The sequence below is a fragment of the Myripristis murdjan genome, chromosome 1, assembly GCF_902150065.1.
Source record: "Myripristis murdjan chromosome 1, fMyrMur1.1, whole genome shotgun sequence".
In the NCBI taxonomy this organism is placed as follows: Eukaryota; Metazoa; Chordata; class Actinopteri; order Holocentriformes; family Holocentridae; genus Myripristis; species Myripristis murdjan.
In genome coordinates this window covers 27276183-27296182 of record NC_043980.1, presented here as the reverse complement: position 1 = coordinate 27296182, position 20000 = coordinate 27276183, and the positions used below count along the sequence as shown (strand labels likewise).

At 42.6% G+C, this 20000-nt stretch overlaps 1 protein-coding gene across 1 annotated transcript in view; it reads right to left on the bottom strand.

Moving 5' to 3' along the window:
- Window positions 1-20000, bottom strand: part of LOC115359752 (voltage-dependent T-type calcium channel subunit alpha-1H-like) — a 41104-nt gene that overhangs the window by 17559 nt on the left and 3545 nt on the right. The window contains exons 3-13 of the mRNA XM_030052377.1: window positions 14623-14716; window positions 14242-14375; window positions 13732-13829; window positions 10776-10935; window positions 9343-9655; window positions 9155-9247; window positions 7887-8475; window positions 6641-7017; window positions 4500-4651; window positions 161-346; window positions 1-57 (exon numbers count right to left, since the gene is read on the bottom strand). The exon at window positions 1-57 is cut by the window's left edge and continues 61 nt beyond it. Of these exons, the coding sequence (XP_029908237.1) occupies window positions 1-57; window positions 161-346; window positions 4500-4651; window positions 6641-7017; window positions 7887-8475; window positions 9155-9247; window positions 9343-9655; window positions 10776-10935; window positions 13732-13829; window positions 14242-14375; window positions 14623-14716 (2253 nt within the window). The remainder of the gene's footprint in view (window positions 58-160; window positions 347-4499; window positions 4652-6640; window positions 7018-7886; window positions 8476-9154; window positions 9248-9342; window positions 9656-10775; window positions 10936-13731; window positions 13830-14241; window positions 14376-14622; window positions 14717-20000) is intronic.

Sequence of the window (20000 nt, the reverse complement as noted above, 5' to 3'; positions counted from 1 at the left end):
TCTCCAGTGTCCTGTCGCAGACCGAACTTACAGCCAAACAGATGCATGCCCAGGATACTGCAACATACACACACACCAACACAAAATAATGACAGTTCCTCTGTGAGTTTCACCGTCAGGGAGAGAGAGAGAGAAAGAGATTGTGTGTGTCTGTGTGTACCTAAATATGAAGATGAAGAGCATCAGCAGCATGCAGAAGGTGGCCACATTGTCCATGGTCTTCATCAGCACCACCAGCTGCCTCCTCAGCGCCGGGAGGAAGCGGACCAGCTTCAGGACTCTCAGCAGACGGAAGGTACGCAGCACCGACAGGCCTCCCTCTGCCTCGCCCACAATCTCCCACACACTGAAACACACCCAAAGCTGGCAAATGATGCATTCGCAGTGTCGTGAAATGAAATGAAAGTATGCTCGCAAGGCTCAGACAACACAAAATCAGATGTCACAATATATTTGAGTGAATGCGTCAGTGTTGAATTTGTGATGATATTGTGGGGATGACTATTGGTGCTTTCATAAGATATTTACGTACTCAAGACATTTTTGATAACAATCATTACTAATGTGGATATGATGATACAAAAATAATATCAGCTAGAAAAGTCAGATAATTTTAAATAATTGCATCCCTTCACTGTAACTCAATCAGACAAAGACAGATGAGATGTCAAAATGTCATCTCATCATGTACTTCGCTTTGGATAAAAGCATCTGCCAAATGTGAACTGTAACTATCATTGTAATTGTCAAAATCACAATATTATAATATCCAAAATCACAGATGACATCTAGTCTCATATTATGATATTGATATAATATCGATATGGCACCCATTCTGAGGTTTAGATGCACAAAGCAAAGTTGCCATAGTTCCCAGAGCCTCATTAACAAAAAAAAAAAAACAAACAAAAAAACAAACAAAACGAATAGCAGAAGAAGAATAGCATAAGCCTGAGTCAGCGAATTTTTGCATGCGCTCACAACACTTTAAACTCTATTGTGAAAACAGTCATACATTAACACTGGCACTCCAAGTTCAGACAAGGCATTAAATAATGTGTTTGCTCACCTACCACTTTTCATACAGAAATGGTCAGGAAGCTTTAAAAAAATGTTGGTCCGCTCTGATTTATATGTTGAGAGGCCTGCCCTCAACCCAGCCTAGTACATGGTTAAAAAACATCAAAAAATTTATTCACCAAGTGGGTTAAAAAAAAAAAAAAATCAAATACTGCAGACCCTGCAATTCTACCCATGTTGTGCATTTGCCTATTTGTCTATGTAAAAAATATTAGGTGGATAAAACATCAAGGAAACGTAAACAGCGATCAAGTGAGGGTGAAAGCAAGATAAAAAGGAATAGCATGGATTCACCTCTAGCTAGACATTTCTTCGAGGCAGAACATTCAGTGAGGGGCGCATTTTGAAAGCTTGGGAGCTGAAATGTCTGTCAACTAGTTTTCTGCCTCAGTGAAACATATTAAACGCATAATGACCCCAAAATGAAAATTCTTTCATTATCTACTTAGCCCTGGCTGAAACTCCACTCTAGTTAGAACAACCACCAAACACAGAAAGTCACCAAAATGCCTTCCAGGTAGGGGAAGCGGTACCTTCTTGTGCAGTGTGGCAAGACAAACAAGGAAATGGGTTAATCCTGTTTTCGTCTCACCGGCCAGTGAGGGAGATGGGGACATCGAAAGAGCGGAGCCTTCAAGCAGAGATACATAATGTAGCTTGTAGCACTAAATAATGGAGTGATTACGGGCCTTTTGGACTCTCAGTGCAACCATTTGGCTGTAAAATGGCACAGCGGCACGGAGCCTCGGTGGTTAGGAGCACCACCGCCTCACAACAAGCAGGACCTGGGTTTGCACCTGCTCCTCTCTGTGAGTTTGTATCTCCATGTGTTAGTGAGGGTCCCTCAGTCCAAAGACCCGCAGATCAGGTCAGCTAGAGCCTCCACAGTTCCCAGTGGTGTTAATGTGATACAGAACAATATGTAGTGTGGTATATAACATGGATATAAAAAGGTATGCAAAGTCCTTTGAGAAATGTTTGTGACTTACAAATAGCTTCACTTGACTTAACTTGAAAGCGTTTGGGTTGTGCTGCACAAGTTTTTGTTACTTCTCATGACCATTTTAAGCTCACTTTGAACTCTATGAGTGATGGGTCATATTACTTTCAAATATAAAAATTCCCCAACATTTACACTGCAGCCTTATTGCCGTTAAATGTAACTTGTTACACTATAGCCTAATCTACTGCATGCATTATGATAGAACCATATAAAAGAATATTTCACTGGATTTTATCACTCAGACTGACTTCAAAATAATTTAAAATTAAAAGAAGAAAAAAAAAACATATTTTGTGTGTACTTTGGGGTATGCTATCATTTGGCAACATTGTGCGCTCATGTACACATGAAAATAATGAAAGTCTTACATTTTCTCAGAAATTATGTTTGACTTTTAATCAAACACACATTTCTGAATTTAATTATGTGGGTTTTGATCACTTGACTTACAATACTCACATGTATAATCACATAAAAGCAATTCTCTCTGTGCTTGATGTAGAAATTTCAAATCCTATGTAGGACAACAGTGTTCACACACATGCATGCAGGCACACAAATACACATACACACACACACACACACACACACATACGCACTGACACCTCTACAAGGCTCCAGAGAGTCATGCAGTGTGCAGTTTTTTTTTGTTCTGAGAGTCAAAGAGGTGAAGGGGAAACTGTATGTTGCCATATGGCGACATAATGCAGTAGAGGGTTAAGAAAAGCAACTGAGAATTGAGAAAATTGAGAAATCCTGGTTCCTCTGCGAATTATGTCTTTGTAGGCAAGGGATCTAGGTAGGTGAACATACCCAGACGATGGCTTACGTGATTCGAAACACGTTGATCCCTCATCTGAATAAAAGATTTTTACTTCACATCAGTGCCTTGGACTTTTCCTGTGATCCCTTGCCTACAAAGATATCATTCATAAAGACATCATAAGTGAGAATTCTGAGCTTTTCCAGATAATTTTTTCTCTGCCTGCTTCTGAAGAATACCTAATTCACTTTTTATCCTGGTTCAACAGCATGACTCATTGTAGCACTCCCAATTCATTGTTTTACACCTGTTAGGGTATTTCACATTACTAAAAATAGCACCCCATACGTAATTCCATATGGTGATTATTCTTACTACATATGTGTTAACACTAGAGTCAGTGTTCAGGCTGTCTCTGCCATGAGCCTTTCCTGGCAAAAATCAATTCACAGGATATCTGTGAAGAAACAACAGCTGGAATTTGATTCTTCTTTTTGTGCCAACTAAAGAATCAGGATAGAGGCCTATAATTATCAGAATCAGAATCAGAATAAGAATACTTTATTGTAAGTGTACAAGTAAAAAGAGCAAATAGTCAAGAAAAATAAAGAAAGGAATATAAATATAAATATATATAGAATAATAATAATAATAAAAATAAAAATAAAAAATAAAAAAATATGTGCAAACATGGACAGGAGTTATTGCACATAAGTATGGTATTGAATATGGATTATTGCACAGAGAGAATTTGCACAATGTAACATAAATGCATTTATGTAACATAAATGCTTGCTTATTTGAAAAAGAAAGTAACTGATTACTTGAACTGAAAACTAGTGTTAGCTCACTAGTAACCACAAAAAAAAATCAATCCAAGCACTCTGACACGTTTCCGTTTCCGTTTAACATGTCTTGTTTTTAACAAGAGGTGTATTTCGAATACACATGATACATTGTGTAAATAAGACAGCTTTGCAGAAACTGCTACATAACGGCATGTATATTTCTGATTAAATTCAAATGATCATGACTTCTAAACTCAGGCATGAGTGCAGGCTGGAGCATTTTAAGGTGGGCTTGTTAGCTGAATGTTTAAAGTTAAAGGCAAACTGCAAAATTGATCAGCGTTTATTTAAGCGGGGATCTTAGACTACTAAATGGACAGAAAATGTTCAATAAAGCATGGGATTATTTGAAAAAGAAAGTAACTGATTACTTGAACTGAAAACTAGTGTTAGCTCACTAGTAACCACAAAAAAAATCAATCCAAGCACTCTGACACGTTTCCGTTTCCGTTTAACATGTCTTGTTTTTAACAAGAGGTGTATTTCGAATACACATGATACATTGTGTAAATAAGACAGCTTTGCAGTTGGCGTAAGGTTATTTTTTTTTGCTCTTTGGCAGAGCTGGCAATGCTACCCATTGGAACCAGGCCATTGGAAGCACAGAGGTGAAAATGGTATCATCAACATCTTCATCATCTCAGTCTGGGTAAGTATTTTTCCCAAAATGTTGGACTATTCCTTTACTGGCAGAAATCTTATTTTGGGATGAACAGTTCCTTTAACAGAATTAATAACACGCAGATATAGACTGACTTTCTCACCAAACACACACACGCACGCACACACATGCACAAACACACACCTGATGATGACAATGATGCTGTCGAAGCCATTGTAGGGGTTCTTGATGTAGCCGAAGAGCCCAAGGGCCATGAGCTTCAGCAGCATCTCCAGACTGAACAGACTGGTGAACACCATGTTACTGATCTCCAAAACATCTGTCAGCTCCTGAGGCTGCAGGAGGGGAGCAGAGCAGGGAGGGAGGCACAGACAAATGAACAGATAAATAATGATAACAGATATGGGTCGTTGGTTTAGAGCACTGGAGACCCATTGGCTCAGCAGAGGCAAGCTGTTAAAGATTACTGCATGTTTTAGCCCATTTACTAACATTCATGTATATTTTACATTAAAACTGACCATTTCCAGAACATGCCAACCTTTTTTTTATATAAATTTGAATACATTTTCCCTAACTTCCAGGCAGCCATTTGTTTCTATTAATTTCAGTTTGGTATGAAAACACAATTTGCAGTGACCCGCTTGATATAGGTAACCCATCAGAGTAAGCATCCTGCCTGGGTTTGTCTTTGTCAAAGCTACATTATCATTGTGTGGAAAGTCCATTTCATGCTCTTGTCCGATATCCAAGACATCAATAACAGCTGCCAAAGAGCATTGGATTCATCAGTAGTTCAGTGAGAAATCAATCCCACAAGACAAACCATAAGCAAACAGAGTGATGTGGATCCGGCCGCTTCTTCCTTGAAAAACAGCTATGATAGTTAATCTGGATGTTTTTTTCCCCCATTTTTTCTGATAGTACATGAATCCGCCAACACTCTGTTGAATCTCTGTTTCCCATGCAGAAACTGCTACATAACGGCATGTATATTTCTGACTAAATTCAAATGATCATGACTTCTAAACTCAGGCATGAGTGCAGGCTGGAGCATTTTAAGGTGGGCTTGTTAGCTGAATGTTTAAAGTTAAAGGCAAACTGCAAAATTGATCAGCGTTTATTTAAGCGGGGATCTTAGACTACTAAATGGACAGAAAATGTTCAATAAAGCATGGGATTTTTCAGCGAGCCAGGCTGGCAGTGAGAACCATGTGGACTACATCATTAAATTGCATGCATATTCAAAGTTTTTTTTTCAGTGGTGTCTACACATTTTCATTTAAATAAGCAATTTACAACTTCAAGCTCATTTAGAGTCCTTAATCACAGTTACAGTCCCAAAAGGCTTTACAAGCCCTCCAGTTCATAGAAAACAAAATGACACCACATGAGCGGGAAGTGTGGTAGGTTTAGGAAATTGCTCAGTAGTCACATGCAAAAACAGTGGTACGGCGCTTTCATTGATTTCTCAGCTGTCTGCACATGTTAGTCCAGGCTGCAGTGTAGGACAACACAAAAATAAAAATAATAATAATAAAAACAGGCAGTGTGGACAGTATTAGATATGCAGACAGGAGCTGAACAGGGCCGTGACTGCTGGTCTGGTCTGCAGTGTATAAATTTTTAGCATTAGTGGCCTCATCACTAATCAAGGTCCTAACCCTGGCGGTGTTAGGGTCACGCTCCAGTCGTTTACCCCCACACACACATACACCTCTCCAAGATGAGTCATGCAAGCAGTTAAGTCCATCCAATCCTGTCAGACATACTGTACAGTACACTGCCAAAAGCAATCCCCTCCTGCCTCCAGTCTATCCCTGCATTTCAGAGAATCATAACATCAGGTCTGTCCTCCTCTTTTCTCTCCTTCTTTTGCTCTCTGTCTTATTCTCTCACTTTCCCTCATCCTCTTCATTTTACTACATGCTGTCTCTATTACACTCTCTCTCTCCATCTCTCTCTCTCTCTCTCTCTCTCTCTCTCTCTCTCTCTCTTGTCCCAGGGTCACACTTTAATTAACACTTCAGGTCTTATGAGTTTCTCCATCTCCTGCCACATGTGTGCACACACACATACACACACACTCACACTTCAAGCTCCCATATGCTCAGCACAGTAGAGTGTTGATTGGAGCACAGCTTTATTGACTCAGCCACACATGATGATCAGCACAATCCATTTTAAATCAAGCAGCAGCTACATGATATCTGCAACAGACACACAGGTATCCATGCACATGAACACACAAACATGAGCATGCACTCTCTCTTTCTCACACACACGCACACACACACACACACACACAAAACAACCCAACGTACCTGTTCATGGTACTCTATGCCCATTGACAGTGTGTTGATAAGGATGGCAATCATGATTCCTCTGTTGAAGTATCTGCTTGCAACAATGAGCTCCAGTTTGTTTTGTAGTCCCGCCCAACAGCGCTCACACAGCCTTTTCTTTGGCTCAGGCATCTGTCTGTCACTGCGGCAGGGGCTGTTACAGTGGCATGGACTGTTACTGTGACAAGGGCTGTTGCCATGGCAAGAGTTGTTGTACCCGTGTTGCTCGTCTTCAGGAAGCTCGTTAGCATTTTCACTGTCACTAAGTTGGTTATAATAAATGCAATATGGGCAAACTGAGGAGTCTCCTGGGACTTCTCCTGGCAGCGGTAATGCTGGATGCCCGGCACATACACCTGGAGAGACAAATGGAGGAAGTTTCTCAGGGTGTGTGCACGCACAAACACACAAAAATGGACATACATGCACATACACTACACGCAAAGGTATAGTTTATATATTGTATTTACTGCTGATAATATTTGAGTGAATTCTCATTTTTTCTCAGTATAGAGGAGCAACTCTCTTTTCTAGCAGCAAAAATTTAATAATGTGGAGGCTGCTGTGCAGTTGGGATGCTTTGTACAGACAAGGCAGTCTTTTATTAGAACAGGGGTGTGTGTATGTGTGTGTGTGTGTGTGTATGTGTGTGTTTGGGGTGGGGGTTGGGGGTGGAGCAAAGATTTCACAGGAATTCATTAGCAGTCAGCTAGGGAGGAACACTCAAATGACATAACAACAAACACTAATCTAACATGAGCAGTTAGTTTGGCATTGCAATTTACAACAAATGCATGTTTCACTCGAGGCTGATAAAGTAAATCCAAGCCAGTCTTTCATTCCTTTGGTGTCAGCTTATGGAGGCCTGTAAGGACACTTTGGTGTGGCGGATTTGCTGCAACTCATTCGCTCCATGACACACACACAAATACACATGCATACAGCAGCAGTTTTTATGCTCTCAGTCCCAAAATGTTCAGCACCCCAGTGCATGTATGCACACATTGAAACATAAATGACTTTGCCGCCACTTTGTATTTGTAAAGACTGCAGGCTACAAATAGTAATTATTATGCAAATTAATAATATTCATAATATTAACAAACAACAAGCATGATAAATCCATCTCACATTTTTAAAAATCAACCCCGTCAAATCCTTTCATCATCCTCTGCAGCCCAGGTTGAGAAGCTCTGTCCTAGAGAACACACACACCCCTTCTCACCGTGCTCCTGCACCAGCTGTGGCAGTCTGTTGACCGTCTCCATGGCAACCAGTCTCTTCTGGCCCTGGCCCTTTGCATCCAGGTGACTGAAGAGGGACGAGATGATGGGGTAGTTAAAAATATGCCCTCCGTTACTGACGGGAGGCTCAGCCTGAGGCGGATGATGATGGTGATGATGATGATGCTGATGATGATAATGGTGATAAAGCTGATGAAGGTGTGAGAGGTCGTTGGGGGCGTGGCCTGAGTGCCGGTGGGCGAGGCCGTTCACCTCCCCGACTCCGCTCCCTCTGGCAGATCCACCGCCTCTGTCTCTGTGGCAAACACACACGCAGCGGCAGCGTGTGAGCCTCTGCGTGTAGCAGCGGGACAGCCTGCGCCATGCCTTGCGGCCCAGGTGCGCCAGGTAACGGATGATCTCCTCGTAGCAGCTTCCCGGTTGGCTGTCGCTGGCCAGTGTCGAGGCCGATTGGTGGAGCTGGCGGGCACGCTGCTCTGATTTCATTAAGGCGTGTTCCCTCTGCTTTGTTTCTGAAAACTGGGTTGCTATGACGACCAGGCACAGGTTGATCATGAAGAAGGAGCCCACCTGGTCACATCAAAACACACAGGCAAACACACACATTACACAGAGTCTAAGTATTGCTAATAATACTGACACCTCTTGTCTTCAAATGCGTGTAGGCTGTATGCCTCTAAATTGCACATACAATTTTATCCATTTTGTCATTATGGTCTTCACTCCTTCCATGCAGGGTGTGTGTGTGTTTGTGTGTGTGCGTTTATTAGGGCTAGGCGATATGGACATAATCAGATATTACTGATATTGATGTGACAATATTGTAGGGATGGCTACTGGTGCTTTCAAAAGATATTTACACTTGAGAGATTAATTAATTATAACATATAAAGACCAAGCAGTCTAGTGTGCCCTTTTCACACATGGATTTCTTCTCCCTAGGCCGGGCTACAGTAAGCCCAGGCCTCATGATAGCTTTGATTCACATTCATTCTTATTGACCCAGGCCTCACAATAAGCCACAAGTTTAGGATTCACACTTGAAAGTGAAAGTCCAGGTTAATGTTTTCAGAAGGCTTACAGCACAACTTTGATTGGACAACAATCATCCCACTGTTTTTGTTCTAACCTTTATTCCATAGCGTAGACTTTTTGGGGTAATCGCTGAAACAATATCTAGTTTCATATCACAGTGTCAATAAAATGTTTATATATCGCCCAGCGCTTGTGTGCGTGTATGAATACTTACTATTATGAGGAAGATGAAGTAAATGAAGTTGTAGAAGGAGTGTGCATCCATGACATAGTACATGATGTCGACCCATCCTTCCAGCGTGATCACCTGCACAGAACCAACACAAACCCACAGCGATCACGGTAACCACAGCGTGCAGTGGGTGCATTAATGATGGACATGCACAGCCTTTAAATGTATACCTGGAAGATGGCAATCCATGCATATCCAATATTATCAAAGTTAATAGCTCCTTTGTGTGGGTTCACTTCCCCGGCTCGACACTCGTTGTAATACTGGAACCAGTTCACGCAGGCCCCCGGTTCATCTACTGACAGTCCCATCTCTGAATGGGCGTCCTCAACACCCAGGAGGCAGGGCGTCCTGCCTATGCGGCGGCGAGGCACATCAGAGCAACGAAGCATGCCGTTTTCTCGTTCGGTGGAGCAGATGAAGGGGTGTTCATCCGAGCCATCCGGCCGATAGTAGCCACTCAGGAAGGACATGTTGTATCTCCTGGAGAGAGAAGGTGAAGGTGCAAGACAAGCTGTTTTATTCTAATTTATCAAAAACAATAAAACGAAATAAAATAGTTGACTTAATTTCTTAATTCCATTGAATTCAACTAGTCTAGTAGGCAAAACGCCACAAAACAAAACAACAACAAAAAAAAGGGCTTAGAAAAAGATGAAGGTGTTTCTTGACAATTTTAGGCAAGCCCCCAAACATTTTTGGGAAGAAATAGTGTTTTACTGATCGCCCTGTCCATTCTCAGTGAAAACCAGAAAGATAGAATAAAGGTGTGTTAAACAAAAAGCATGATAAATGAGGAAAGGAAGGGGGTGAAGAGACAAAATGAAGAGACAGAGAGAGAGAGAGAAATACAGAGAGAGAGAGGGAAAGATAGTAAAGGTGCAGCAGAGAGATAAGTCGTCAGTCATTATTATCCAAGAGCGACAGATTAGCAGATGTGAGGTCAGGAGGCAAGTATGATGTTATCTGATGTTATGTGATATTATGTGACTGTGTTTTTTGCATGCATGTGTGTGCGTGTGTGTGTGTGTGTGTGTGAGAGAGAGAGAGAGACAGCAAAGGAGTGGGAGTGTGGCACAAAGTGTCAGTTAGACAATGATAGAGCATGACATGATGGATTATGTGCAAGAGAGCAGGAGTGACAGCGAAACTCTGAAAGTTTTGTTGAAACAACACAATGAGCCTGAGTCCCCTTCATACACACACACACACACACACACACATACACACACACACACACACACACATACAAACAAGTTTAATCACAGATTAATCACTTAGCCCACTTAATCTCTTGATTTGTTATTTCTCCCGACACTGATTGTGTCTCTAATGCTCGGGTTCCAGTGGGAAAGGCAATAACAATACTCACTCCCTCATAAACGGAGCAAGCTGATTGGGGAAGATTAACAAATAAGGCCAGACTACTGGTCGTATTGATCACTTTTTAGAACTAACAGGTGGGTGAAAGCATCTAATCAGTAAGTAAACACAAGGTGGGACATGGGGCTCTGGTAAATTAAGCCACTGTACTGTCTCAAAGGCAGACTGTTGTTGTAAAGTGTGATGGTTGTAATATCCACTGGTTACTATGGTAACTCACATCTTGACATCCTCTCCCAGGAAACAGCGGTTCCTCAGTAGTCCCGCCCACAGCTGCACCCCAACGATGCCGAAGATGAAGAAGACAAAGAAGCACAGCGCCAGCACATTGCCCAGCATGGGCAGCGTGTCGAGGAGCAGGGTCACCAGGATACGCATACCTACACACACACACACACACACACACACACACACACCATCAGCATGGTCGACACAGTAGCTACGATCTGCGCATATAGGTGACCATAAGTAGTACCATAAGTAGCAGACCCTGTTGTCTATGTGGTGTTGGTACTAACGGGGAGGAATTTAATCTCTTCTGCACAAAACTGGAGCAGCATAATTAGTTGATTGGCAAATAATTACACTTCAAACATGCGCAATTGGCACCCACTCCACTCTGCTGAAGTGATACTCTGAGTGATACAAAATCTACCTCCTTACGGTCTCCAGGTTTGAAGCTACATCACAGACACTTGCCAATTTTTTCCTCGGGAGACAATCTGGGTAAAACCAAGGTCACAGAACATGATGCAAAAACAGAAACATGCTCATGGCAAGCGGACGAGAGCAGTCCGAAGCAACACAAGTGATGACGGTGGTTTTCAATCAATAACTGTTAATTGTGTCCCAGTTTGCGTACACTCTCGTCGATTGAGAGGACAATAGCTGTTAATAATGACATAACACAATTAAGCAAAAGAGAGACCCCTTTACATTTGGCATTAAGACAAACACTGGGGCTGGTGGCTCACTGTGTAGAGCACACACCACATACAGTTGAGACTGGGTGGGTCTACATGTCATCTCCTCTCTCTGCCCTGACTTCTGATAAATCTGATAAATCAGGAATGCCCCCCCCAAAAATGGGACACCCCGCTGGCTCACACGGTACTAAATGATGATAAGGTGAGGCCGCAGCAGCCAGGGTTCGAATCCATCCCAGACGTTTTGCTGCATGTCATCCTCTCTCTGCTCTGTCTTTCCTGTCTCTCTCCACTGTGACTGTCGAATAAAACAGAAACGCCCCAAGAAATTGACATAAAAATAAACACACTGAAGTGCACGACGTTTGACTTGATGACAAAAATGGTTTCAGAAAAATACAGTTTCTTCATTTAACTCAAAATCTCTACATTATAATCTCTACATTATAATAATAATAATAATAATAATTACTATTATTATTAAATTGTCTTATAATAATAATAATAATAATAATAATAATAATAAATTATTATTATTGTTATTAGCATTATCATTATTATCATTCTTATCATTATTTATTACTATGGAAACATCTGAGACATTTTGCCTTTTAAATAAATAATAAAAAAATATCTGCTATTTAAATATGTGTTTACACTCTGAAAAGAAGTGGATCAAAAAAGTATCAGTATTGATGCTGATACTGTGGCGGCACTATCAACAAAATTTCAAATGATACTCAGCCCTAGCATTAACATGAGTCATGGGCAATTATTTTAATCAGAAAGCGCTTAAAGCCCCTATGTGTAGAATATTAATATCAATCTTCTGTCACACATAGATTAGTCATCGCAGTTAGAAAAACTGAAATAACAAAGCATCAGGCGAAGTTAAATTACTAATATGATATGCAAAAGCTCTTTTCACAGCTTAGTACAGTTGTATTTAAACTTCAAATGTTAAACACACTGAGCCGTGGGGAAAATAACTCGCCTCCTTACACAAGTTTATTCCAGCATCATTATCCAGTTTACCTTATGACAAGTTGATATGACCTCATCTACACAGGGCTGCTCTCTACAGTCTGCAGAGGGGGAGATAAAGTGGTCAATCTCTTTGTGATGGCTGGGATAAAATTCTACCACTAAGGGACACAAGTGATAGCCAAAGTCATTAAATTTCAACCTCCACTGGCAGTAGCTTTGATCGCATAAAAATACAAGTATAAAAGCACACAAGACGCTTTAACCACCTCCTGAGGTGGCCCGTGCTGTGTTTGCACACACACAAAGGAAAACAGTGATGGACTCAGGAACTCAGGTGCACCTGGACAACAGACTAGACCGGAGTGGAAACACAGGTCATACACAAGAAAGGCCTGAGCTGACTTCACTTCCTCAGGAGATTCAGGTCCTTCTGTGTGTGCGGGACTGTGTTGAACATGATCTACCACTCAGAGGGGTCAGAGCCCGGCTCGACAAAGGAGGGGAGGCAGACAACAAATGCAGGAGAAACAACTTAATTCATTAATGAAGGTAATAAAGTAAAGAAAACCATGTGGGATGTGGGAAAAGTCAGTGTAGTCAGTCGTGTCAGTGATGCACGTGTGACAGTGTGTCTGTTGCAATATGTTGCAGGTAATAAACCAAACATGATGCCAAACCAAACCGCAACCGCTCAGATGGAGAGGGTTCCCACAATAAACCAGGGAACAGCCTGTTTTCATCTTTTTTAATTTTTTTAAAAAACATTGTTAAAATATTATTAAATTGTTATTTTGGATTAACTGTTCCTTTATCCTCTTCAACCCTCCCAGTTCCGTCAGTGGGTTCATCACTGCTACACGGCCAAGCTTTGTTCAAACCCACAGAACTTTATTTGAAATTCTTGTGGAGATCTCAAGATACCAAACATGTCCTGCTGAATTACAGGAAAAATGTGTATAAAATCATGCATAAAACATCGACATCTTTTCTATTTCATGTCAAGGTGCTGCCATAAAACAATGGCATCTTGGCTTTGAATATATCACTTTTAAAATGTAATGTAGCTTCAGTGGAGCACGGCAACAAGAATATGTTTGTGAGATTGTTACACAATATGGGGGGAAAAAAAGTTTTGTCTTACTATGAGATATTTAGGGGGACGTTTTAGGGTTTTAATGCCAGGTGGAAACATCATTTAGCTGCAAGATGAGGATACGGGGCACAGGTTAATGCCAGGCGTACAGCAGGGCAGGGAAAACTTACTGGGCACTCTGTTGATGGCTCTGAGCGGGCGGAGAACCCGGACGGTCCTGATCGCTGATAGGCTGACGTTGTGTCCGTCAAGAGAGTACTCCAACATTCTGAGGAGAGGGAAAGCAAATGCGGTGACGATGGCATCCTGATCAGCCTGACCTTGGCAAACCCTGCGCGTCTACAGGGAATCCAGCAGAAAACAGTGCACTGTCTCTGGGCTGCCTAGCCTTTTAACCACCAATCACCGAGGTCTCTGTCTCCTAGGACCGAATGATGTGATTGTCATTCTACAGAGCCGTCATACACACACACACACACACACACACACTGGTACATTTAAGCACGCGCGCACACACGCCTGACATTTAACTGGCATTAAACAAGTGGCTAAGCTTTACACAAAACACACGCATACACACACACTCTTGGCTCATATTTAATGTCAGCTGCGCGCGGGTACGTGCGCGCGAGTGTAAGACCATGTGTGCGTGTGAGCGCGCGTGCCTGTCAAACACTCACCCCACTATGACAATGAAGAAGTCCAGTCTGTTCCATGTGTCACCTAGGTAACCGCTCTGACCTACGACCCCGAGAGCAACCATCTTCACCAGCATTTCCCCGGCAAAGAACACAAAGATCCCGTCATCCAGAGCCTGCAAATATGCACGCATACACACACAACATGCAAGGGCACAGACACGCACACACACACACACAAATACACACACAGAGGAAAGAAGAGGATTAGTGTGAACTGATTAAGTGCAAAAAACGAATTAAAGGAAAAACTTTTCACACCCTAGATAATAATGTTTCTCTGCCGAACATAATTAGTTTGTAATTTCACTGGATTGTGTGTGTGTGTGTGTGTGTGTGTGTGTGTGTGCGCGCGCACATTACCTGCAGCAAGGAGGGAGTGTGGTCACAAGGTTGGAACATCCCTAGAGTCACACAGTTCAGCAGGATGGCCAATATGCTCACACGCTCAAACCATGTGACACAAAGTTAAGGGTCAACACCAGTGTTTAGATGTTTGTAAACAACAACAACAACAACAACAAAGGCAAAACAGCTCATAAGAAACACACATCGTTACTATTCTCTTGGTATCTCTCGCAGCCATTGATTTTAGGTCAGTCAAGATGTTTATCTAGATTATCCGGAGTGTAAACTTGTGCATGTTTGTGTTTCTGTGTGTGTGTGTGTGTGTGTGTGTGTGTGTGTGCGTTTGTTGCCAGCCTGCTGTCAAACAGGAAGAAGAGGCACAGCTTAGAAGAGAGAAGCAGAGAGGTTTTAAAAGAAAATGGTCTGCTACGAAGTTCAAAGATTGTGTTGGCTACACACACACACACACACACACAAACACACATTTGTGCACAAATGTGAAAACTGCTGAATGGATGACAGCAATGCATTCAAGAGCCAAGGACGCATACATAACAAAGCCTGGAGCACGCACATGTGCACGCACACATAGACACATATACATGCACACACACACAGTCCCCTTCCCGGACACTTTGCTCTCTAGAGGGCAGAAAAATTAATGAGAGTACAATCCTTTATCACCCTCGGGATAGAGAGAGAGAGAGAGCGAGAGAGAGCGAGAGAGAGAGAGAGAGAGAGAGAGAGAGAAAGAGATAAAGGAAGACGGACAGAGACGGAAAAAGAAGCGAGGAAAGAGAGAGAGAAAGAAACAGAGAGAAAGACAGACAGACAGACAGACAGAGACAGAAAGAAAAGAGAGAGGGTAATCCAGTGTCCTCCCTTTCCTGGTTGCCATGGGAACCCCCATCTCACCGTGGGAACTGACTTCTGAGTTCCACAATCCGCTTGCATCCTGTCTGGACTGGAACACAACACAATTAACACACACACACAAACAAACACGCTCACACACACGGACACAAACACACACATCAAAAAAAAAAAAAAAGAAAGAAATTGATGTCCTTCTGTGCAACTCATGCTGAAGCCTCCTTCCTTCTCTCGATGGCAAGGAACGGTAGCTTTAATCCTGTTCCATCTGTGTGAGTTACCGCAGCTTAAACGGCCCCAAGTGTGTGTGTGTGTGTGTGTGTGTGTGTGTATATGCTCAAGCACGCGCACATAAACACGCAAACACAGGCGCACACATGCATAGTCAAACAAGGGACGGGGGCAGGGTCAAGGTGTGAGTGATGGATGAGATGGGTGTATTACCACGGTCGGCCCATCACTCAACATCAGCAGGAAAAACCAAACGAGAGGGAAGAACGTCTTTGCCCTCCCTCTCCGCTCCACTCTCTCTCTTCCCATTGCTTTTCCTTTATCTCCTCCTGCACTCAACCTTTCCCTCTATCATCTCTCATTTTTTTCTCGACAGCTTTTTCCCCTCTCTTGGCCCAATTATTTCCTCTCCGCACTGCTCTCCCTGCTCCCTCTCTCTCTCTCTCTCTTCCTCTCTCTCCTTCCTTCTTTAGATACAGCATAATTTCCACTCTTCATTCCGAATAATTTTCAGTGTTTCCTCTCACTATTCACAACCAGTCCTCTGTTCCCACCCGTGCCTCCCCTACTGTCCTCTGTCGTCCGCTCACCCAAAATCTGCCCTCTCTTTCTCCCTCCTCCGTCTGCACCGCCTGCCTTTGAGTGGATACAGTCTCTCTGTCAGTTGTCTCTGCCAACAGATAAACTACAACTACACTTAATAATTAACACAGAGAGAGATGGAGAGGGAGAGAGATATAGGCAGCAAGGGAGAGGGGGAGGGAGCTTAAAAGAGGGACACGGCGAGGAGAAATGGCTGAATGCCTAAAAAGGAAACGCGTGGAGAGTCCCATTGAACAGAGGGATAAGAGAGAGGTCATGTCCCCGGTGATTCGGGTTGCGAGTGTAAACAACTGTGAACGTTACGCGGCCTCAACTGCCTTTCCTTCTCTTGCTCCCTCTCTCCCTTCACCTCTCCTCTTCGGCTCCTCCCCTGTCATGCTCCCCTCTCTCCAAACTCTCACTCCTCCAGTGCCAACACAGGTAATAAAAGGTCAGGCAGACATTATAAATCAAATCAGATCACATCACCTTGATCTTTCTGGCGTCGCCTTCCACCCTTGGCTCGGGTACACATGCTGAGGCCAGTACACAGAAACACGCACCATTATCATATGGAACGCTCATCGACTTACAAGGACATCCACGGAAACACAAAGCAAGCCATCCAGGTGCAGGACATGGCTGGGCACAGGGCTGGGCACGACTACTAACAAAATCAAATACCGCAACATCTTTGACCGAATACCTCAGTTAGGGCTACAACTAACTTGTGTTTTAACTCTTGGTTTTATAATTTCATCTGTAAAATGACAGACGCCAATCTCAAGTTCCCAGAGTCCAAAGTGATGTCTTCAAAGTGCTTCCTTAGTCTGACCAGCAGCCAAAAAAAAAAAAAAAAAAACATTTTTTGTAATGATAAGTAGAAAGAAAGTCATCCCGCACAGTGATGCAACTTGGAAAACTTCCTGATTTTATTGGTTTTGGCATACAGGAAGTAAGATTGACACAGTGATGTATACAGGGTATTAAAAAATGTTGTTGTTGTTTTTTTTAATCTATTTTTTTACACCTGTAAATGCTCTGATTTTGGATATGAATATGTACTGATTTCTTGCCCTGTGTGTAATGTCTGCTTTGGCAATAGTAGTGTCATGCCAATAAAGCACTTTTTGAATCTGAATACAAAATACGGTACAGGCGATCGAACAATAAAACTGACAAACAGGTGACTTGCACTGCAAAAACTTCACCGGATGTCAAACAGCTCATCATTTGCGTGGGAAATGACATGTTACAATTTACAGCAGTGTAGAAAAGACGACGTCTTTTCTACATTTCTGTGTCTTTTTTTTTTTTTCATTCATGTTCATTTTTGTTCCACCTGCTCAAAGACGACTCAGGTGTGCAGGGTGTTCATTTGAATTTTGCCAATTCAATATTCGTTTAACAGACTAATTGTTTTAGCTCTAACCTCAAAATCAATATGATATTCGATCATTGGTGCTTTAACAATTTGAGATTTTGGATAATCAATCAGTAACAAAGCCAATATGATGACCAAGCAGGTTGAGGCAAAAACAAAAAGTCTTATAAATTCAGAAATTTGCATCCCTTTGCTGTAACTCAGCCTTTAAAACCAGGAAAAGACAACATTTATGTCATATCACAATATTACAATATGCAAAATCCCAGACAACATCTAGTCTCATATCACAATATCAATATAATATTCATATATGGGCCTTTTTTTTCCTCATGCAGGCTTTTCATTTCTACACCATTTACAGTCTGTTCAGAGTACAGATGGTGCAAAACCTGTATGTTCAAGTCAACATGGACAGCGTTAAGATGAAACAACAAAATGCAAAATAGATGTTTAGACTCGGATCTACAGTATGTGGTTTGGACGGGAATCAGCGGCAAAGGGACGAGTGTGTACCATGCTCACGTTTTTTTTTTTTTTTTTTCCTGCTCTCTTTCTGCTTTGCCCCACACACATCCACTTTAGTATCCATTCACAGAGCCTCATTAAGCACAGCCTAGTTCAGCACAAAGCCTGTCATGTAGTGTGTGACTGTCTGAAAAGAAGGTAGGGAAGTTACGGCACTGTCAAGCTGTCAAGTTCCCTGGCTCCGCCCCTTTAGTATTTGATGGGTGGTTACCATGGAAACATCAGCTGGAGTCGTGTTAATTGGAGGAATTGATTCTGACAACTCACCCTACTTTGTGTTAAGACCTCCTATCCATCACCATCTCTCTTCATCTCTCTATCATCCCCCATTTCCTCTCCAGCCCAATTAAAACTTACAAGACACTTAGAGGGAAAGGGAAAGAGACAAAGATACAAAGAGGAGTGTACGAGATTAATATTATGGAGAGGGCAAGGAGAAGAAGATAAATAGAGGGAGGTGGGAAAAGAAAAGGCAGGGAGAGAAAGGCGCTTGTATATAGGAGTGACAGAATCAGCTTTTCTCATCTTTAAACAAAGGGAAACGTTGTGAATGTTTCATGCCCTGCTGAATAAGTTATGTCGCGTGTGTGCATGTGTGCATGTGTGTGTGTGTGTGTGTGTGTGTGTGTGTGTGTGTGTGTGTGTGTGTGTGTGCGCATGCACGTGTGCTTACATCCACACACCTCACTCTCTGCATATTTGTGTGTGTGTTTGATTATGAATGTGACTCAGTCCATGTGCTCATGTGCGTGTAATGCGTTACATTAAAGGAGCAGCATGACTATCAGAGACAGGACTCGGCACTTGACAATGCAGGAGAGCTTGTTCCACACTTTAAAGTAATGTCGCCTCTGAAGAAAGAATTAAAATGGAACGACTGTGGGCTGAAAGGAAATGGAAGAAAGAGAAAACGCCGCACAGTCTTGTTTGTTGTGTTGTGCCGGACTGCTGCCCTTCACAGAACGATGTGTGTTGTTAACCTGGTATAAAAGAGGACACCACAGAGGAAGAATATGTGAGTGGGGGGAGGCGGAAGGGAGGAGATAGGAAATTAATTTGTAATCCCTACTGAGTGCAAAAAAGGGAGAGAGGCAGGGTGACCCCAGGCAAAATGGGACTTACAGCTCTTGGGGACTGCCCCCCCTGCGCGTCCGCATTAATGTCCCTGTTAAACAATGTCCACCCACATTAATTCCCCCTTAGGACACACACACACACACAGCAATGCATGCACACACACTGTAAATAAATATAGTGCACGAAATTGGACACGTGCCAGCAGTATGCACAAGCAGACGGACAGACAAAATACACACACATACACACAAGCGCTGCAAGCGGAAGTAAGCGGGCCGTTAGGGCAGTGATACGCTGTTGCCAAGCAACCAGGTGATTCCTCTGAAAGAACTTCTCCCTGGGAGATTCCCTCCTTTGTGTGTAAGGGCATTCACTTACTAGTGTGTGCGTGGGTGTAGGCGTGTGTGTGTGTGTGTGCGCACACGTGTGTGTGTCCGGCAAGTGTGTAAGTTAGTGCTGACACAGTGAGCGTACAACGTTCTGGGATGCGACCATGGTAACAGCCCAGCAGGCTACAGGAGAGCTCGGTTCATGGCATTTGTAGTTTTTTTTTCCCCTCTTGATGTAGCTTTTATTTATTCAGCAATTATGTATTTATATTTTATAGAGTACACAGAGCGCTGACAGTGGCAAATATCCCCAGACGTGCATGCACAAGCACACCCGTGAATACACACAAGTGCACATGAGCAAGTATACACACACACACACACACACA